Below are 23,325 nucleotides of genomic sequence, written 5' to 3'. Positions count from 1 at the left end.
TCAATGGGATTATGAATTCTAAGCTCACCCCAAAATGAAAAAGACCTTGCTCTGCAAGCATCCCAAGCAGGCTTCTGGAAGCTGATAAATTTACTCTTCTTGATGGGGTCATCAAAAAGACTTGTAGCTATTAACTATATTTTAAATAATTATTATTCATTTGATACATAATTGGACAACAACAACAATAAAAAAAAAGACAAAATTGTACATCTAATAGAAATACGCAGCTGCATTTCAGCTTTCCACCATTACTAACCTACAAAAATAAATTGAAAGCATATTCCAAGAGAGCTCTTAAACTGATTAGACTGAAGATCACTACACCACATTCAAATACATATTTGTCTTTTCAAAAATATATGAAAATATATAAGAAATATATGAAAATATAAAAGATCTATAAATATATATATATAAAGGAAAGAAACATAGCATACAATTTGGAATAAGAAAGAATCAGCCACCATTATAAATTTCAGCATACAGAAGACATCCTGTCTGAATAATACTTCCAAAGTAAATTAATAAATTGCAACTATACAACTCTAGCAAAAAAGACTTTTAGTATTACTATTACCAGTAATTATGCATAAATATTCAACTTAACACAAGTTTATCTTATACAAAACAAGCTCTATACAAAGACCGGACATACTCAGGAAGTTAATATTTCAATTGTAACTTATAATTCAATAGAGTAGCACATCTACTCCTTACCCATGATGTGGAAAAAGTAATTAGATTGTTTTTTACATATTTTTGTTCTTTTTTTTTTAATCACATGCCTGAAATGAAAAAATAATAAAATAAAATAAAATAAAATAAAATAAAATAAAATAAAATAAAATAAAATAAAATAAAATAAAATAAATAATGCACCAATTGATTTTAGAATGGTCACATTATTTTGTAAAGAATTCCTTCTTCTTACATACCTAAAGGTACAAAGCTCATCATCAAACTTTTCACTACATGCCCTGAGAGTGAACTCTATCTGTAGATCATATATTACATTAATTTGCTTGTGTTAAAATATTCTCATTAAAGGAACTTCTAACCAAATTTTCCGATTATTATGAATACTTGCACAGCCAAGTCACTACTGGAAAGCCTTACATAATGATGGCTAAGAGACAATTTTTTTCAGAATCTGCAAATGAGGTTTAACAAAAGCAAGTATAGAGCCCAGCACCTGGGAAGGAACAACCCCATGTATCATTACAGGCTGGGGGATGAGCTGCTGGGGAGGAGCTCTGCAGAGAAGGACCTGGGGTTCCTGGTGGACGACAGGTTGGCCATGAGCCAGCAGTGTGCCCTGGTGGCCAAGAAGGCCAATGGGATCCTGGCGTGCATAAAAAGGAGCATGGCCAGCAGGTTAAGGGAGGTGATCCTCCCCCTATACTCTGCCCTGGTCAGGCCTCACCTGGAGTACTGTGTCCAGTTCTGGGCTCCCCAGTACAAAAAAAGACAGGGATCTCCTGGAAAGAGTCCAGCGGAGAGCCACAAAGATGATACAGGGCTTGGAGCATCTCCCCCGTGAGGAAAGGCTGAGAGACCTGGGTCTGTTCAGCCTGGAGAAAAGAAGACTGAGGGGGGATCTTATCAATGTTTATAAATACCTGAATTGTGGGAGACAAAGGGATATGGCCAACCTCTTTTCAGTAGTGTGTGAGGACAGGGCAAGGAGCAATGGCCACAAAATGGATCACAGGAAGTGATCCACACCAACATGCGAAAGAACTTCTTCACGGTGAAGGTGACAGAGCACTGGAACAGGCTGCCCAGGAAGGTTGTGGAGTCTTTTTCCCTGCAGAAATTCAAGACCCATCTGGATGCCTACCTGGGCAACTTTCTCTAGGGAACCTGCTTTGGCAGGGGGGTTGGACCCGATGATCTCTCGAGGTCCCTTCCAACCCCTACAATTCTGTGATTCTGTGATTATCTACTGCCACTTTGTGGCACCTCTCAGTGAGAATTCTAGTCTTTAAAAGATCATTAAAATATTTTTATTTGAACTAATAAAGCAATCCTATCATTCCAAAATGTTTACAGGACTCTCCCCGAATTCCTCTTACTATACCTGCATTTCTTACAAATGCCTAGATTTCAAACATGAAAAAAGAGACCTAAAAATGTTACTGAAATATAATTCTAAAATGTAATTCTGAAATTCTCAGGGCTTGTGCCCTCAGAAACGAACTCTCCTAGTCCAGTTCTTGAGTCTCAGCAAGCTCAGAAAAAAGTTCAACAAATTCTGCTGGTTATTACCACAAAGAGGAACTATGGGAATGATCTTTGTTCACGGGAACAAAGAGTAAGCTGGACACACACAGTGGCGTACTTGAGGAACAATGACTGCCTTAGTAGGCATTACAGAGGTGTTCTGCAGACCATAAGGCAGTTGCCAAACTTTAAGAAATTCCCAGGTTGTCTAAGTCTACAACTTATAGTCGTCTTCATAAATAGTCATCTAAATAGTCGTCTTCACTCAGTAGTGGTCTTGTCCTTGAGGTGAATTACTTCTGTCACCCACACAACCAAGTACAGTAATTCCAAGCATACATACCAGGTATGCAGAGTACTGATGAAAGAGAGTCCTACTTCTGAGAGCACACTCAGCAGTTCTCTTAGAAGATGGACACAAGATAATGCCAAAATCAGTAAGGAATCCCATCTTCATCCTAGAAATTCCTCTAAAGTATAAATAAAGACCTGCAACTCTGAGGGCTTGTTTCAGGGAGAAAACTATTATGAATTAAGTTAGAAAATGAATTTAAATTCAATAAGCTATACTCGCTATCTAAGCAGGTACTTTAATTTCATGTTAGAAGTACCATTTTGGTTCCAGTTCAGCCTTCCAAACTGAGAAAAAAAATACTTTTAAAGGAAGATCACACACACAAAAAATCATCTTATAAAAGACTGCTATTTATGATTTATTGATTGCCACTTCTTATTGCTGTAGAAAACTTCATTATGAACAGAATAATGTTAATTTTCAGCAGCATTTTACTACTTTTGAACTTCGATACAATTATTTTTAAATTCTGCAAGACTCAAATTAGCTGTGTAATTCAGACACCTGCTTAAGGATTTCTTGTTAGTAGTATTTTTACTTTCACATGTTCATGCTGAGGTCCCCAACCAAAATATAACAATGTAAAAGTATCCTTTTTCCATAAAGCCTTCCTTATCTTGATATCTCAAATCAAATAACTATTAATAATGGACAGCTCATGTATTCGAAGATGCTTGAATAGAGAGATGAAACATTATTCAGAGCTTCATGTGTAAAGCCACAGACAGTCTTCTCAGTACTGGTTCTCACAGTAATGCCAGCATGAGGGAATCAGCAGGGGCCTTGAGTCATTCTACAGCTGAAGCAACCAGCCAGGGTACTATTTCTGTCTTTAACCCCAATAATCCAGAAGTAAATCCTGCAAAAATTAGGTCAATAGATAAACTCCTACCAACTTAAAAGAAGGCAGGGATTTTGCTGGACTAATACTGTTCTTTCACGGTAATACTATCTAAGTATTTTTGGACAAGACATGGTTTGAAAAGAAACATAGTTCTAAATGATTTAATTGGGGAAAAAAATCTACAATTGCTTATCTTGTTGCAGTATTTTCTTAGTGCTTCACTCAATAATAGGAAAATGTATTTCATTTATAAAGAAAAATCATAAAATGTAGATTTCAAAAGAGGTGATTAAACCAATGAAGAAACTGTTTTGAATACAAGATCCTCTTTAAACACAATCAATGCCATTCTGCACGTCAATGAGAAACTCATTGACTTTCAGGTTATGAGCTACATGCTTAGTAACAAGACTTCCAGGCATCCGTACCTCAGGCTATTCAATATACAGTGCTGGGTAATACCAGTGTGGCAGTTCTTTTCTTTCCATGTTTCTTTCAGTGCAAATACTCATATATTCACGTATGTAGGACATATTTTTCTCATAGTATAGAAAACATGGAAAAAAAATAAAAACAGAAAACAAAACAAAATAACAACAACAAAACACTGATCCTGAAGCATTAAAGAGAAAGGGTTTGGTCTGGCTTTGTATTGTTTCAGTGAGAACACAAGAGAAGGTGAAGAAATAAATTAGACCCAAGCTGAAGAATCACAGTACTGAAGAATACGTTGTCACCTAACCTTTCTGGGTTGTTCCAATATCTGCAACTAAGCTTTAAATACAGTTTTGGTTTTAATCCATTCAAAATCTTGATCTGGATTCAGATTTTCACAGTTAGAACTTCTCTGCAGGTTCAGAGGAGCTTTTAAATCTCACTTTCAAAACTCTTATAGAAATAACTAAAAGAATCTCAGAAAGACTCTCTTTGAGGAAACATAGAATAAAGCAACGGAATATGCAATGAATGCTACAGCTCTGCTATGTTTCCATGTAAAGCAAGGTGGAAGGTAATACTTTATCTACTACTAAACACCAGTCTCTTCTCACTCAAACTGTTCCATAAACATCTTTATCTTACATAAATATTATGTTTAAACTGAGTGGCACATTTATTTGTTTACATACTGTGATTGAACAAATAACTCCTTTATCAAAACTTCACATTCAAATGGGCAGTTTAAATATCTGTTTTAAAAAGATGAGTAATCTAATATTGGTGATTTTTTTGGCCTTTCCAAAAGTTGTAGATACACTGCAACGTTTAATTTTACACCCAGATTCTCACTTCGCTGTTTCATTACTTGCTTTCCATCAAACTCAGGCCGTTATTGAATTATCTCAGGGAATTTAGGTCTCCAGTCACCCATGCCTATTGCCTAGGAGCAAAGACTAAATCCACAATAAAATCAGCTGGGTTGGCTGGAAATCAGGTAAGCAGCAACTAAACACTGTCCTTAACATAATAATTGCATGTAGCTCTGCACCTTTCAAATGACTGACAAATGTAGCTTCCTCATTTGTGGGCCTTAGCACCTCTCTGTTTTATAGTTCATCCATAGAAAGATGGCTTTTAAAAAAAAAAAAAATATATATTAGCTACCCACTCCTTTCTTCCCTGTAGTCCATATCCTCATTCATGGCAAAATAATAGCCATTTTCTTTTTTCAAACTTGCTGTTATTGCTTCCATTTCTTCATTTCATCCTACACTTCTTATTGCTATTATAGTTGTCTTTTTATCCTCTCTTCTAACTAAAAATTGTCTCAAGCCAAAACCACAGACACATATGTGAGCAACTTCAAACCAATCCTGGGGTCCCTGAAGGCTTAATCCAGATCCAATTTTTGCAGCTTGAGCCATCTCTAATCCCTAATTGATCCTGTCATCTCTTTCTCACAGCCCTGGCTGTAAGCCACCATGTTTTATGCTGCCTTCTGTGCTTGGAAATAAAGTTACAATGCCCTCCTGTCTCTTCAGTCTTAAAAACATATTTATTTTATGAATGCTTCCTTCCACTGACTTTTTTTGCCTAAAATTTTGTATATGAGCTGTTGTCAGCATTTTGGCTATAGAGCATACTAGCACTCATGACATCTAGCTAAAGCCACAAGCAGCATGCTGCCTTGTGGTCACTCCCCCAAAGAGAGGACACCTACGTTTTTGTACATTGTCCAAGGCCTTGGATTTGCAGAGCACTTTTTTTTAATTAGTATTTCTTGTAAAATATATAAACAGTCCTCAACATAGGAATTAAAAACCTGTGTGAGAATCCAAACCACAAAGCTATAAAGACATATAACTCATGATGTTCTCTGTTTAGTGTACTGAAATTGCACACAGACACAGCTTCAGAAAATGGAACAGCCACTGAAACCCAGAATGGTCTAGTGTTTTGGGCTCCCTGCTAGGTGGCGGGAAAACAGTTTTTCTATGTGCCTCAAGAAAGACAGAAAACTCAGAACGTGGCACTGATATTTTGCCTTGACTTTCCAGTCACCGAGCTGCTGATATAACTGTAATATCTGCAATTAATTCCTTCTTTTGTTTATAAAAGCAGTGGGCAGCACTGCTTCTTGTGTAGAGGGCAATGCCATATGCTAAACATTCTTTGAAAATATCAACACTTTTGAGATCATTACTTCTGTACTCTTCCTCATATAAATTTCTTCAGGAATTTCCAAAGATCTAGTTTTCTGCAGTGAAAATACTGCAGTATTAACTGAAGTGAAATTGCATGTGAAATTTCCACTGATCTTAATATACTTTCTAGCTGAAGATCAAAGAAAGAATTTACATTTAATGTTATGAACTTATGCCTAGAAATGAGATAAAAAGTTTTCATCACAACATTAAAATCATTACATTGTTGATTTATATTTTTCATTTACATTTGGTGATGCTAGTATTGGAATTATATTTTCTTCAGAACTATGATATAATTGTGATTTATGCAGAAAAAGGTAACATTACAGTAGTTTGCTCTCCCACCCAATGATTTTATAAAACTTAGTTCAAGCTGTAAATACTAAGAGCTACATGGACTGTAAGCTTGCGTGACCAGCAAAGCCAGATGTGAATCCTCAGAACACTGACACATCAGCTCAGGAAATGCCAAAGGATAAAGGTTTATAAAAGTTGCATTTGTGAAACAGTCAGCTGTAACTTAGGAATATTTTTATTTTCGTAATAAAATCACATCTACCACAGGAAAAGAATAAATCTATTAGACTGCATATGATTCATGTATTATCTAATATTTAGAGAAATGTGGGAAGCTCAGCTATGTTAAAAGAAAAATAACTGTTTAATGAAAGACAATTCGGTTACAGAGTTAAACAAGATTGCTTTCATAATGTAAAAAGGCTGAATGTAAATGTTCAGAGAATCAAAAACTCTAGATATGATTGCATGAATCAGTATTGTAGTTCACAGACAAGATTTTCAAGATGGATGGATTTAATGGGTGCCTGACACAAAACAAGTATTGGTGTCCTGGTAAGTTTCCTCAGTCTCTGTAGGGTCTGATTACTGACATTATCCGAAGTCGCAAATTATTATCACTTTTCCACGATGGAATAATTTTACTAATTTTAACTAATTTGTACTGGATTTACAATGATTTATAAGAGTGCAGAAAAAATTCACTTACTCCCTGCCAGGGAGTACATTAAGAGTATTCATACTCAACCTTTGCATTTTAGGTAGTTGACTGACTGACAAGAAGTGACTGACACCCCAAGACATTGCACTGTCCCAAACCAAGAGCAAGCAAGGAGACAATACTCTGAATGATGGATTGGGGAAGTACAAGACAAGGTATAATTTGGTTTGTTAGGAATTCCAAAGTAAAGACAGAGAATCCCTTGCTTCCACTTTTAGTTAGCCACTGCTCACTGCTCATGCCAGAGCCATTCCCTTCTCTCTCTCTCCCCAGTGTATACTTATAGGCTGATGTACTGAATGCCTTCTTTGCCTCAGTCTTTACCAGCAAGAGTGGCTTTCAGGAATCCCAGGTCCCAGAGACCAGGCTGAGTGGCTGGAGCAAGGAAGATGTACCCTTAGAGGAAAACGATCAGGTCAGGGAACACTTGCACAAACTGTACATTCAGAAGTCCATGTGCCCTGATGAGATGAATCCACAAGTTCTGAGTGAGCTGGCAGATGTGATTGTGAGACCATTTTCTATAGTCTTTTGTCAACTGGGAAAAGTGCCTGAAGACTGGTGAAAAGCAAATGTCACTCATCTTTAAAAATGGCAAGAAAGAGGACCCAGGGAACTACATGCTGGTCAGCCTCACCCCAGTCCCTGGGAAGATGTTGGAACAGCTAATCCTGAAAACCATTTCCAAGCACATGATGGAGAAGAAAATCATTATCACTCAGCATTGATTGACCAAGAAGAAGTCATGTCTGACCAAGCTGGTAAGCTTCAATTGAAATCACCAGTCTGATGGATATGGGTAGTGCAGTGGATATTGTCTTATTGAACTTCAGTAAGGTCTTTGACACTGTCCCCCATAAGATGCTCATAGAAAAGCTGTTGAAGTATGGGCTGGATGAGCAGACAGTGAGGTGGATTGAAAACTGGCTGACCAGCAGGACCCAGAGGATCAGTGGTGCAAAGTCTAGCTGGAGGCCAGTAAAAAGTGGAGTACCTCAGGGGTCAATACGGGATTTAGACCTGTTTAACATCTTCATTAATGGTCTCGACAACGGAGCCGAGTGCAGTAAATTCACAGATGACATGAAACGGGAGGAGTGTCTGACTCACCAAAGGGCTGTGCAGCCATACAAAGGGACCCTGGCAAGCTGCAGGGGTGGGCTGACAAGAATCTCATAAAGTTCAGCAAGAAGTGTGGAGTTCTACATCTGGAAAGGAACAACTCCAGGCACCAGGATATGCTGTAAGCTACACAACTTTCAGCTTTCTGTCCATCCTAGTGGACACCAAGTTGAACATGAGTCAGTAATGCGCCCTTGCCGCTAAAGGCTAATGGTATCCTTGCTGCTTTAAGCAAAGTATCACCAGCAGGTCAAGAGAGATGATCATTCCCCTCCACTTAGCATTGGTGAGGCCACACCTGGAGTACTGTGTCCATTTCTGGGCCCCCAATACAAGAGAGACTTGGACATACTGGAAAAGGTCCAACAGAGGGCCACCATGATGATCAAAGGAATGGAGCACCTCTCCTGTGAGGAGAGGCTGAGAGAGCTGGGACTATTCAACCTGGAGAAGAGAAGGCTCAAGGGGGATCTTATCAATGTCTATAAACACCTGAAAGGAGGACGCAATTAAGACATAGACAACCTCTTTTAAGTGGTGCCCAATGACAGGACAAGAGTAATGGGTAGAAACTGGCGCACAAGAGGTTCCATCTAAACATCAGGAAGCACTTCTGTACTGTCATGAACAACTGGAATGGGTTGCCCAGAGAGGTTGTAGAGTCTCCCATCTTGAAAACTTTAGAAAGCTGTCTAGACACGGTCCTGGGCAACCAGCTCTGAGTGTACCTGCTTGAGCAAGGAAATGGCCAGATGACCTCCAGAAGTGCCTTCCAACATCAACCATTCTGTGATTCTTTGATATATAAATATGTATCCAAAATTAAACAAACAAACAAACAAACAAACCACACAGGATTATGTTGTGAAAACATGCTTTTGTATAAGGTCCGCCACTGTCACTTTTTTGTCTAGATTTGAGACACACTCATAGCTGTTTATCTTGATTTAAGCAAATAATAATAGTAATACAGAGATGTCTGAAAATCAAAGAAAATATTCAATAAAAATAATTCGTTTTTTCTTTCCTTTTTTTGAAAAGTAAATTCAGTTTCAGATGAGCTTAAAATGTTCTTTTTAATAGAATCTAGTCTCTTCTTCTATCCTTCTCCTAAGAGAGCTAAATAAATTTTACAATGACAGAAGCCTACTGAAGTGACACTTAGAGCTAGATGAAAAGCAGAATGTCTAGTTCTGAGGATTTTTTTTTTCTTAACACTTAATTTTGGTCAAAATTTGAGCAGAACAGCAATGGAATTTGTAGTTTCCCAAACTCTGCAGATCTAAGAGAAACTGACTTTCTTCTGAGCAAACAGGACACTGCGCTTTTCACTGGGAAACTTCCCCTTGCCTCTTCTTTACAGAAAATCTAAAACTACTGTTTTCCCTTTCCTGCCTGTGTTCCTGGCAGCTCTGCCACAGGGCTGGGACGTATGAAGCTGACAGACTTTTACAGTAGGGATTCTGTCAGAGTCATGTCTTGTTTTCAGAAGTTGCCTCTACTCCCAATAATTTTTCAACACCAGGTTTTGAGTAAAGTGAAAAACTCCCTGAGTATTATGAGACAGTCTTTAATAATTTGCTAACACATTGATTATGTCACAGGATGGCAATTCTTTTAGGGAAAAAAAAAAATTGTATCCTAGATCTGACAATGAGAAGTATTGGAGATAGGATAGGAGACTATCACCTGTAGATCCCACATCTCATTCGCTGTATAAATTGCAATCTATGAATGAGGCAAGGAATTTCAGAAATGCAAATCTTGGTTCCCTGACAGAAACTTGTCCCTACAAAACTTATTTCTAGCAGCTACCTCAGCTCCAACATTCCCATAAAACTCTAGAAAAATTACTTCACTGCAGTTTTCAAGAGGGGTTCAATATTTTGTCTTCCTCATTGTGCTTGTACTGCTCAATTAAGATACCTAATTATCAGTAGAATAAAGCTGGCACAGATATCACAAAGTCATCAGAATCTGAACTTTGAACATAGGATGTGTCCCACAATGGTAAAGTCTCTAAAAATATTAATATAAAGCATCTCAAAGTGGGCATCTAATATTTGCATATCTTAATATCACTTTGATTCGATCCCCTGTCGGTAAAATGAAGATAACAAAAGCCACCATTTCATAGTTGCAGAATGAAACTAAATTAATTGCCTGTGGAGTTCTTTGATACCAGAGGGATGAATATCACAAAGAAACCCATGGGAAATAAATAATCCTGTCTTCAACACAAAGCTGAATAGTGTGCAGGAAGCAAGGCCTAGAACTGCACAATGCACAAGAGGAAAATAAAGCAAAGAAGATTTGCTAATAGAGCACTGAGTAGGGAAGGAGGACTACTCAAAATTGTTATAAATGAATCTACTCTCAAACTGTAATGCTGAAGCTCAACATGGTCAAACTAATATTCCACATGAGATCTTCATGCTAACATTGCCTGATTTTGTTAGTTCTTGATTTTACTACATTTTCATAGGTCCCTGTATATAAGATATGCACATATATGTATATTCCAGTGCTAAGTAGCACACAACTTTTTTTATTTCCTATCCAAATTAAATACAATGTCATTATAAGAACTCCTCATTGAAAGCTATGTTTTAAGTCAACAAAGTACAATGAATGAACTGTCTACGGTCCTATATTGCTTGAACTATCTGTGTCCAAATTTTGAAAAGGAAAAGGAAGTAATAAATTTTGCTTGAACTCACCACACGTTTTAATTGCACAGAACTCCCAGGGGGTGTTAGGGTCAAGAGTGTAGCACCATGGTCTCAGCTTGCCATCAGGATTGCGGCAGTAATTATCATCAAAGCCCTTGTCAGGATATCTGCAAACCACAACGAGAAACGTGTCAAGCAAGTCTTCCTGGCAATACTACACAGGCTTGTATACGGTACATAAAGGACTGGCTTCAGCAGAGGCAAACAAGAATCAGTTCCTATTAACCTCTGGTCTGATCCTGTGAGATGGATCAGATACTCCTTACCACTATTACAAGTTAATAAAACAAAATCACTTTCCAAGTGTGCTACAGAATCAGGCCTCCACAGAAGGGATTCCCTGCTGTGCTAATGCAAAGGCCACCGGATGGAGTAACTGCTAATTGCTAAACTCTTGCTCTTGTGTCTGTCAACTGATGACCAGACTCTAAAGCCACTCTTTTTTTTTTTTTTCTGAAATAGCCCAATTAAGTGTGGATTATATAAACACTGCCTGGCAGGCCGGACTCATTAAGAAAACAGGTTTTTCAGTGCAACAGCCCTGCGTTCAAATTGGAAGCTATTTTCAATAGCTTTGTTACTAATGATAGCTCCATTTTCGTAACAGAGCTAGTTCTAGGTCATGCCCTCATTTCAAGCATTGAGGAAAAAAAGGAGGAAAATAAGGAATTAACTTCCGTCTCACTTTATCTCATTAGGATTTAAAACTATTGTACCATTTAATTATTTCCACGTTCCTGCTGCCACTATTGAGCTGTCAGGCAGAGATTCAAGATAAGGAGGCTCTTTTTGTATAAAAGTCCCATACAAACATCAATGAAATTAAAGAGAAGGAGATAAATGAAAAAAAAATAATTTCACCAGTGCATACAAATTGTCTTGGCTTTCCAGTTTTAAGGAAACTCGTTTGTAAAAGAAAAAAAAGTAGACTTGCCCCTGAGGAAAACATGAAATATATGTAAGAGAACAAAGAACTTAACTACCTAGGAACCTGAACCCATTTACAACTGCAAGCAGATGTGTTTCACACAAGCATTGGAAAATATGATTTGCAAGCATGTGTTTTTGCTAGGATGTTTTTTTTCTATCAGACAATTACCCTAATGTTGACTCATACATTTGCAACATGATCTCCCACTCCTTTGGATAAATCAGGCTCCTTCATCTATGCAAGGGACAGCAACAGGATTCAAGTAGAATTCAAAAGAAACCCAAGGAAATATCTCACAAAAATGGAAATTTAAAGGAAGCTGAAGATGTGGTAGTTTCAGATTTAGCAGCAGTACCCCATTTTCTGTTAGGTAGAAGAGAAACTGTAAAGGAACATACTGAGTCCAAGGATTTCAGAAGCAAACAGTTAACAGGCTAACAGTGTAGCTGAAAACATAATGGCTTTGGGCACCTGTTAAGTGCAGTGATGAAGTTTGATGTCAGCAGTGTATGCTCCAAGTAACATAGCAGTACATGTTACCACGGTGAGTCCAAGAATGGCAAGGTCCCTGCAGTCATAGCTCCCTAAAGCCACTCAGGAAAACAGGGTATGTGAAGAATCCACTTTCAAGAAGGACGTCTTGCATAGCATTGAACATTCTATCCTTCCTAGTATTGTTGGCATGTGAAAATGGTATCAGTAAGTAGCTGACACTTAATAGATATAATAGTTCTTCAGGGATCTAGCTCTGACCATCATTGTCAGACAGAGCGCTGTTCATGAACTGCATCTTTCCACCTACTGTATCTACTTAGAGAAGGGTACAAAGATATTTCCAGAACCCACAACCTTTCCAGTCACTGGTTCTTCCCACAGAATTCTCAGGCCCATTTCTGCCTTCTTTTATATTTAGCAAGCAACAGTTTCTCAGTTCCTACAGAAAAGGCAAACACCTTTAAGACACAAATATAAGGGATCAGATAGACAATGAGGCTTCAAACTATTCCACACATTTCCACAACACAAGATTCCCCGAGAGCTTGTCCCTTTGCTCTGCAGATTTGTTCTCCCTGTAATTCACTTGGGCACAGATCTCTTGCTCACACCCAACAAAGACCCCAAGGTTTCCAAGATCTTTCAGAACCTTTGAAACAGCAGTAGCTGCACTTTCCTGCTGAAACTGAAATGAAGCATAAAGATACACATCTGGTGTCAAAATCAAGACTTTTTTCTCAGTTTCTAAGAAAAAAAAAAAGGATGCTAGATGAAGAGACATTTATTCTCTTTAAAGAGACAGATGCTGATGTCTAGCTCTGCTGTGACTAAACTGAAACTTAAGTGTCTGAAACTGTTGCCTTACCAATATTTCTTTTCCCCTTTTTTTTAAATTTTAAAAGGCATGCAGTACTGAAAATTTATTTTTGTATAATACAGATTTTTCTTAATGGAGATATGAACCAGATTATGTTAATAAAAGAATACCTACATCTATTAAACCCATATATTGCACTTCAACCCTACATTCCTTTACTCAATAACCACCTATTTCCACAGCATATTTGTTTCTGAGCAGAAAATATAAGTGTAAGAGGAGAGAACTGCTGCTTCTCAATGCTTTTCAATGTCTGTCTAAGCCTCTGTCTAAGACCTCAATGGTCTATATTCCACATTGAGGCATAATCCTACCTAACATGAGGGAGTTCGAGCTTCTGCATCCACTAAAGGCTAAAAATGGGTCATCCAGGAGTTGTTTGGGGGAATTCCTACTGCTAGCTTCAATCACATGTAACAGGTATTAAGAATTCTCTTCAGTAATTCCTCTGAAGGGAATAAATCTGGAAAAATTCACTGAGGTGACAAAAATGAAAAGTGACATGTATTCACCCTGAGCTGAAAGCAGGTAGATTATGGAGCACTTGAAAAGATTATTAGTCTTACCTCTCTTTCTTCATCATTGCAATTGATGCATCCATAAATGCAAATAAGTTAAAATCTTTCCAGCTATACTAGTCCTTCTTGGTTTCCAGGTTATTCACATTACTCCTAGATAATATAGAACAAGCCCCTGAAGAGACTGCTGTATTTTAATTGATCATTTGTTCCAGACTTCCTCCCTTATTTACAACTTAAATGTTCATTAAAATGTGAATATAATAAAATAAAATAATAAAATAAAATAAAGAGCTAAGATAATCGAAGTGTAATTGTCACTACCTTTAGTGATCATTTCATAAAGTTAATTAACATCAGTGTCTTAGAAATATCCTGGAGTGTACAGTTGTGAAAGCATTAACAGATTGGTTCAATCCACATGGATTGCTTTTCAATACCTTTTTTTTTTCAAAAAAAAAAAAAAAAGAAAAGAAACAGTCTGAACATGATCAGGAAGATATTTTCAGTGGGAAATGTTTAAGGAGGAAAGTGATTACTAGTGAGACTGCAACTAGTCTGAAAAGTCATTTTGTGAACAAACCAAAACTAACAGAAAAATAGTTTCCTTCTGACAGTAAAATTATTATTGTTTGTACCCAGAAGTTCTATAAATGAATCATTCCTAAGGAAAAAAATTCTTTCTCTGACTTATCCTAGAATGCACAGCAAGTGCATGGCAAAACTCAGAAACAGATTATCTTCAGTCCCAGACTGCTAATACAAAATATTTATTGTAGCAGAGCCATGGGAGACCCTGCTATTATTCATGAAGCAGATCATCTGAGCCAAGAGGGAAAAAAGTTTATATCACATAAACTCAAAAATTGCAGACACTTAATGTTTTACTGAAAAAATAACTAAATAAATAAATAATCAGACTTTCTAAAATCTATTAGTACTGTATTTCAGAGTGTAAAAATTAGGCTATATTTAATGGAACACTTAAAAATATATGAAGATACTTTCAGTGAAAGATCTCAAACATTCTGAGATTGTTGATTCTTGCAGTCTTTCTCCAGCAGCTGGAGGTTATTCAATCCATTTTAAAAGTGAAGTTAATCCAAAAGCCAGAGTAAAATAAAAAGAAATCTAAGTCCAATTTAAGAGAGACACAAATGTCCTCCTGCATGGCCTAAACCTACCCACAAAATCCTTCCAGAATGGTGTGTTACAGATGACCCTCTGCAGTTAGGTGAATTCTACCCTCTAGGAAAAATCCTAAAGGAGATACGATTTGTCTTGCTATTACTGAATATATATATGTATATATATAAGTATAAATTTAAGTCTTACATATATAAAAGTCTAAAACATTAATCCATAAAATGCTAAACAGAATGATTGTTTTTCCAGGTAGAACTAACGCAGTGGTCAAACAGATTGGATACATAAAGCTGGTTAGAGCAGAACACCAGCTACAGTTTTAAAGCTGTTCAATAGTACAAAAAAGGATCATACTGTGTAATGTCACACATTTATATTCACTAAGTGTATTAAGAACTCTAACATAAAGAAAAAATACATTTTTTATTGTTACTTACTCTGTAATGTTTTTAAGGTATTTTAAGCTAAGTGAAGCTGTATAACAATATATGCAGAAACATTCAGAGGTGACTTCTTTTACTGATATTGAGGCTAGGGAGGAAATTTTGACCAACTAATGCATTGCATGTAAATCACTGCACTACACAGAATTAGGATGGAGCCACAGCTCCACAAAATAGTCACTAGTCTCCTTCCTGCATCTCCATCATAACTGTAACCAACCTGCACATATCATGGGCCAGATCCCCAAAGAGCTAAAACTAATAAACTCCATTAATTTCATCTCAGATAATGCTTATTTTGCCCAGCTGCTTCCAGAATATGTATAATTTTCAAATTAAAACCACAGAGATTTGCTTGGGAGTGAGGAGATTACCTCTCAGGACGAAATTTGTGTTTGTGTGGCCTCTGAAGATCCCAGCGCTGACACTCCTTGCCTGACTCAGTATGATCCATTGGCCCTCTGTAACTCTCTCCATTGCAGGTCATGCATTCAACTAGAAATAAACAAACAAACAAATAGCATACTAGTTATTTTTTATGCTGGTGAATTTTGACACACACACACACACAAATCATATCCCTGCTGTTATAAATTGAAAGCAACCTAGAAGGACATAAAACCTGTTACCTTTTAAGTCAGGGATCCTTGGTATGGGAAATGTCCCTTGGAATTGCATCTCTCCCTTAGATCTAATCCAGATGCCTAAGTCTGGTACCTCTTCATGGGACTCTTATGGTTTGGAAGCAGGTAGGTGTGAGCTGTTAGAGGCTCATGTTCCTAGCTGCTTTCTAATCTTTCCTATTACAGAGATTTCGTCGAGTTCTTCTGCTCTCTAATGTCCTGCACACCCAGTTGAAAATGTTACAGTTACAGGGAGAGACACACACCTGAGGAAGGATTATTATTTAGAGGTAATATTTTCTAAATAACTAGCATTTATAATTCTAAATCACTCTAAGTCATACAGAGCTGTGTAATAACACCAGGTTAAGTGCAGAATAATGTCTGAATGAGAAATTTCAGGATGTACTGTCTCTTTAAATTCTTAGCATTTTTAGTTACATATGATGCTGTTTCTTTTTGATACTAATTCTTTTTGGCAGCTTAATTGATGATACATTTTCAGTCTTGGTTTAAGAAAGTGGGGGGTGGCAGGAGAGTGAGCAAAAGCCACTACAGGGATTTGAAATTGCAGCTGAACAAAATATGCTACATAATATAGAATGAGAAGTCTTAAAATATAGCATAAAATCACCATAATTAACTACAGACACATTTCTCAAGTGCCCCCTAATTAGAGTAGTAGTAATTAAGGAGCACTTAATAAGTATTAATTTATGCAACTACAAATCTCACTCTTCAGTCAAAATATCCGCTACCAAAGTCTTGATCCTGCAGTGAGCTCCAGGTCTTATCCCATTTGAAGCTGCCTTAAACTGATCTTTAAATGTTATCTCTTAATAGATTTTCAAGCTCCTTGTAAATCATTCTCTTCCTTCCTCCTTTCCCTTGCATAGCTATTGAACATAACATATTAGCTGGAAAATTGAAGGCATCCTATCTTGAGAATTTAAACGGGTTGATTGACTGGAACTGAATTGGCTGACTAGCAAGATGTGGAGTTTGGTTTAGAAGTTAACAAAACATGAAAGTCAACAAATGTGATGGTACGCATCAATTTGTTTTCAGATTCTGTGACTTGAAAGTGTAAAGGGATTGCCTTTCTAAAATGTTTTACTTGTTTACAGCATTTTTCATTTGATAAACAAAATGTGTGTTTACTTTAAACATTTGTCCTGTAATTCACTACCCATATACTTTCATCAAAAAGAAGGAAAGCTGATTTAATCATGGAATGCAACTAGACAATTTTATCATCCAGTTGTGCTGAAATTGTTAAAGGATTTACTGTAAACTAGGTAATGAAATAAGGGACACATTTGTGCACTCAGCACTACTTCAATGTTTCAGCTTCTCCATGACCTGACCAAAAGCTGCTGAGCCTGAAAGCTTGTTCAGGTTTTCCAGATTACCAGAATGTAAAAAGACCTTTTTTCTCTAACAACTGCATTTCTTGCTACAGCATTCATTCTTAATAAGAAATCACCTTTCCTTGCTGCAAAGTCCATAGGTGAGTGTTACTGAAGATAACAGAAGTTCTGTGTACCTGCTCTCTGTACAAGAAAACGCAACTTTCCACATGAGCACTGCCACATTACCTTCTGAGCAGAGGGGGATGTCACAGACTTCGTGGCGTGTCTCTGGGCTGGTGGTGAAACACCACGGCCCTCCCTCTTCCCCTCGGGGGTTTCGGCAGTAGTTTTCCCGCAGGTCTTTACCCCGATAGCTCGAAGGCAAAAAGCTAGTTTTAAAATGACAATCATTACAGTATAAGAGCATGCAAACTTCAGTGTTAATCATACTATTTTTATAAACAGCTAGAAACAATCACATTTCAGCTTCCTTCTCCCTCCACCCTCCCTCCACTCTGCCTGCACACACAATAATATATGTCCATACACAAATACACATCTTCAGTCAGGATTACTCAATCAATGGCCCAAGTCTGGGATAATTTGTCTGGCCTGTAGCTTACTCTAGCAAGTTTTACTCCCATCCCTCAAGCACCCAGAGACAGCTATCTGCTACAGAGCTGGTGGCAGCAGCACACTCCCTGCCACCCCTTGCTTCTCTCTTCTTCACCAGCTTGTAACTACTCACAGAGCAGTAGAATACCCCTGGAAAAGGCAGGTGGAATTTATTATGGGCATAGGTGTAAAATTCATTGGGTCCATTGGCCCATCAGACCTGCTGTTCATACACACCTTGTGTGCATGTAGCAGGCTCAGCCCAGCCAGGATGGTGTGTACCTGCTCCACATAGCTTACAAACAGAGAGGTCTCTTCCCATGCCTGGTCAGGCAACAGCTAGACCTGAGTACCAGGAAATTAGTGTGAACAAGGTTGAGTGTTGTGACACAACACACCAAGAGGTCTTCACTACCTGAGGCCACAACTGCTTTGAATTTAAGCATCAGAAATTACCCCAGGTACTGCCTTAGCTGTCTTGCTTCATGTTCTGCCAGAAAGCCCAACTGTTGTCACCATAGGGTCTGCTACATAGAGATCTACTTGTCAGTGCTTTTGTACAAAGTAAGTCATTTAACAGGAACCTTGCTGACTAAAACTTTGATGACTAAAACTTTGCTTACCCTTTCACTCTATTTTCTGCTTTTGGTGCAAGGCCTATTAAACAGCAACATCCCTTGGCATTTTTCCTTTACATCAGAGGTTTTCAAGGCAATGTTAAGCACTTTATTTGTCTTTAGGGATTGAATAGAAATGTGTATTGATACTATATGTTTGCCCTAACACACATTTTCAGTATGAGACTTCCATTTCAATGCCCAGTCCATCAAATATAAACTCTCTAGGGCCAAGGTTTTGTCTTCTTATCTGCCTGGAAAGTGATGTGCTTACCTCTAGAGACGCTCACACATTCACCCAGACATATATATACATAGGCATGTATATATATTTATAAGTAAAAGTAATAATAATTGTTTTTCCCCACAATTTAGGTGGGGAAACAGCTAACCCTGTAGTAAGGAGCCTGACCTAAGAGTTTATCACCACACAAGCTGTACTTTACAGACAAACCCAGTGTTTTTTCACTGGCAGTTTCCTTGCAATGTTACTCCAACATCGGGTAAATTATAATTCTGGATTATGTTCAATCCTATGAAAATTTCATTTTTTTCTTGGTTAATTGAAAAATTGTGCAAAACACCTTGGGGATCACACAAAACCTGTAATTCAATTTAATAAATTAGTTTCATTTTTGTGACTTCTAAGATTTTTTGCATTTTTTTCTTCAATATGCTTAGATTCTGGTAGAATATCACAAGTAAAGTGCACTTTTTATCCCAATAACTTATTCTGCATTTTTTATACTTTAAAAAAAAATAATAGTAATCTTTTTTATCTGTAATCACCAAGGGAATAAAAAGTATCTCTATTTTAGTGAAAAAAATGGTATAAAATTTTATCTAACTTTCTTTAGAGGAATGTAGAAACTTGCAGCTCAGGAATCCAAACTAAGCACTGGGGGCAGTCTTTATGATGCTGATGTAGTTTATATACAAAAGCAAAAGAGAAATATATAGTCCCTGCTGTCCTTGGCAAATTCCATGTTATGAATGAATAAATAAATAAATAAATGGAGAAAAAAAGAAAATTCCCGCAATTCCAATGTGACATTTTAATCATGTTTTATTCCAGTTAATGAAATCTTTGAATTAACTGAAGTGGAAAATACCTCTGTTAATCACATTGTGGTTCTAGTCAAGGCAACATGGAAACACTACTTAAAAGTGCCTTTCTTATTTTTGGTGCTTGAAGAGAATAATTTCTGTGTCATCACTGCTGCTTATGAAATTGTTGCTTCTGTTTCTCTTCTGTAGTCTTGTAAAATAAATCTCTCAAAAAAATTTAACTAAAGACAGTCCTGGACAAACTTTTCTGATGGGGCATTTCAATCTCTATATGCTTTAATGTGGTGTGTCAGTGCAGGTTAGAAAAAGTTATTTAATTTTCCTGCTGGAAAATCTTTCTGCTCAGAAAATACAGGAGAAAAAACATCTCAAATTATGTCAGATATACTATCACAACATTAAATAAAAATAAAAATAAAAAATGGATAACATTAAAAACTCAAGATGGGTCAGATACACAAATGGATTCAACAGGTATTGAAGCAACATTCTTGAGGGAGGAAATGATGAGACAGAGTAAAGACTCACCCAAAATTATACAATAGAGCCACTCCTAAATCTGTGTACTGATTTAGTTCAACTACATTAGCTAAGGAAAAAGAGAAGAGAGACAGAAACTGAAGCCAGTAAGAGTAATGGTAAAAGCAGATTCAACAACAGCTAAAGTTGCTGGAAGCTAGCAAAAAGCCTGTGAAGTATTGGTCTACTCTTAGACCATCTCTCTTTGACCTTTTTTGTATTATTTTGAGCCATTTAGGTAATAAGTTCTTAAGAAACAAAAATATATAGAGAAAGTTTTGTAAGCTGTGCTAGGATAGAAACTAAAATAATGTAATCCTGATTTCAGTTGGGAGTCTCCAGGTTCTACTGGAATACAAATTAATTAAATATATCATTAGTTAAATCCAAACACAAGTTTAAAGTCTGAAGTTATTTTATTTTTTTCTGGAAAGATCAAGAAAAAATCAATAAAGTACATCTCTCCTTTGAACATGAAAAAAAAAGGGGGATTTATTTTCTAAATTGCACTTGGTGATAATCAGATGTTGAGAAAAACTGACCTAAAAATCTAAGCCTTTCATATTAATAAGTTCCAAACACACCACTACTGTCTGCTTCTTCCCATCTCCCTCACGTCTCTGATGATGAAATCATATTTTCTGATGTTGAAAAACAAAATTAGCATTCAGCCACCTCATTTATCCAGTGACCTTTTAAAAATTAAACTTATTGCACAAGACAGGAGAAAAGTCATTCTCATAAAATTCATCATAGAAGAGTGGCTGTCTCTCAGCAGATAGAGCTGTGTTTGCTACAGATTGAAATTAAATTTCAGTTTAGTGATACATAATATATACCCTCCATACACTTTTCCTTCTTTTATTATACAGTCATGTGTGTATTATATGAAATTAATGCTCATTCCTGATGTGATTATTGAGAATTATTTCATTTTTAAAAGATGAAGATTGTATACCTCAAGGTATTGAGTCTCAAGAGGTCATTGCCATGTGAGGTGATGGCATTTATCATATGATCACAATTAAGCATGGGTCTAGTCCAACACTGAAAATCAGACACACTATATTGTAAGCCGTCACGTCCAATCAAGTCCAAGCCTGAGGAGCAGTCTCCAGTTTGGCTCTTCCTAAACAAAGTGCTGATGCTGAGAGAACAGACCAAAAGTCAGCAACGTGAATGGGAAATTATTGGGTGAGAGGACATGTCTTTTTTGGATCTTAAGAGTTTATAATCTAACCGTCTGAAAGAAATGGCCAAAGAGTGGGAAAGTACCTCTTTTTTTTTTTTTTTCTTTTTTTTTTTTTTTTTCCTAGTTTCCAGCAACTTTTGCTATGGTTGAATCTACTTTTATCATTACTCTTCCTGGCTTCAGTTTTTCATTTTCTTCTCTTTTCGTTAGCTAGTGTAGCTGAAATCAGGCTGCTCTCAGGGTGTAGATATGTCCTCAGTTCCCACTATATCAGGTCTTAAACTCAAAAGTTGTCCCATATCTGCTGCATCAGTTTTTAGTTATTGTGCTTGTATGATCTGAAGGAAAGGATTTAAATCATTCAATCAATAATTTCAGTGTATTTATTGCCTGATCTAAGTGCTTTATAGAGTTTGACATATACTACAAATAATACAGATTGAACAAGATCTATACAAAATATAGTAACAATAATTGTATACTGATCAAATAGGTGGGCTAATATTCCCAATAGCCTTTGTTTCCCATACTGTATTTTTTAAATGACCCATTTCCTAGGAGCCCATTAGAAAACAGTGATAAACTTCCAGACTCCAGGCTGAAGTAATGCAGCTGTTTTGCTACTGCCAGGAGCTGAGATCAAAAGGGTATAAAAAGCTAAAAAAAAATCCAACACAGGGGAAGAAAGGATCCAGACACACAGGCTAGCCCTGGGAGAGAACTCTTTGTAGAAAGACTGAGAAGGTAAGGATTTTCTGAGACCTAGAGAATGACATCTTTTGGGAAAAGGCAAGAGTACACCTAGGAGATTTTGTTGTTTAAGATCAATGTTCTCATAAATTCCTTGTCTACTAATAAGTAAAACTGTGCTTTGTAGAAGCTGTCTGAGCATTATTCCCACTGTCTCTGCTCCTGAACTCTTACCTGTGCTCATGGGGAATCATTGAGTTCCAGGCCTGACACTGAATACCGCTTTTGGTGACAGATATCGTCCCTTTGTAATCTGCTCCTTTTCCAATTATACAATTCCTGACATAGTCTATTGAAAGAAAAGGGAAGAAAATTAGGAGTTTGGTTAAACATTTTCTCAGTGTATTTAAAAATAAATCTCACTGTCAGTTTTCACATTAAATATATTTTTCATATTCTTTAAAGACATCATTATTCAAAAAACTTTCATTGTCCACATGTATTTTTTCTTTTTTTTTTTTTTCTTTTTTTTCTTTTTTTTTTTTTTTCAAATGAGTGATCACTAACTGACTGACAAAGAACGCTATCAAAAATATTATCAAAGTGTCTGACTGACCAAAAGTACTTGACTCAGGACTTAACACCTTGACTTATTAAGAAGGTTAAAAAAAAGCAACATTAAGTCAGTAACAGTAAGACACACAACCGAGATTTTAAGTTCTGCAACAGAGGAACAATATTTGTAAATAAAGATGTAAGTTGTAGTTTTCAGAATGTATGAAACCATATTATACCCAGAATGCCTCTACAGCCAAAAAGTCACTGAGTGACCTCTGCTTTTGTTCCCTTCCATAGCTGGAAAAACAAAATCAGTAAATAAATCAGTTACCCTTCTTTTCAAACAGATCAAACGCATGGTCTTGCTTCTTTCTCACACCATTTGTCAAGCTGTTGAAGGATAACCAATGGCACCGTTTTGTAACTCTGTCATAAGCAAAGGCCCTGCAAAGAAAATCTTGATGAGAAAAAAATCTCTGTGTGGTTTATAATAATGACACATGGCTTGCCAAGGAGCATGCAATGACATCAGATTTATTTTTACTGGGAAAGTCAGAGAAACAGCCCCAATTACTATTTAAACCCACAACTGTGATGACAAGAACAAAGAAACAAAGAAATTAATGTGATGTGGCCACTACATTAAATACTAGCTTGGTTGTTCACACTAATCTAAGAGTTCCCTTGTCATTAAAGGTCTTTATTTTAAAAGTGAGATAAATGTGACCGAGACAGCATT

The 23,325-nt window shown here is 36.9% G+C and overlaps 1 protein-coding gene across 5 annotated transcripts in view; it reads right to left on the bottom strand.

The window, feature by feature from the left end:
* HGF (hepatocyte growth factor) overlaps nt 1-23,325 on the bottom strand; it is a 64,772-nt gene that overhangs the window by 23,913 nt on the left and 17,534 nt on the right. For 4 of the 5 annotated variants that reach the window (XR_010826632.1, XM_048062793.2, XM_066983485.1 and 1 more), the window contains exons 3-7: nt 22,918-23,030; nt 22,263-22,377; nt 17,574-17,716; nt 15,727-15,847; nt 10,931-11,049 (exon numbers count right to left, since the gene is read on the bottom strand). Coding sequence is in view for 4 of the 5 variants with exons in the window: in XM_048062793.2 (XP_047918750.1) it covers nt 10,931-11,049; nt 15,727-15,847; nt 17,574-17,716; nt 22,263-22,377; nt 22,918-23,030 (611 nt within the window). In the remaining variant the exon portion in view is untranslated. The remainder of the gene's footprint in view (nt 1-10,930; nt 11,050-15,726; nt 15,848-17,573; nt 17,717-22,262; nt 22,378-22,917; nt 23,031-23,325) is intronic. The other variant, XM_013180476.3, reaches the window with a different exon arrangement.

Source organism: Anser cygnoides, chromosome 1 (genome assembly GCF_040182565.1).
Source record: "Anser cygnoides isolate HZ-2024a breed goose chromosome 1, Taihu_goose_T2T_genome, whole genome shotgun sequence".
NCBI lineage: Eukaryota > Metazoa > Chordata > Aves > Anseriformes > Anatidae > Anser > Anser cygnoides.
This window is presented reverse-complemented; position numbering and strand designations above follow the sequence as displayed.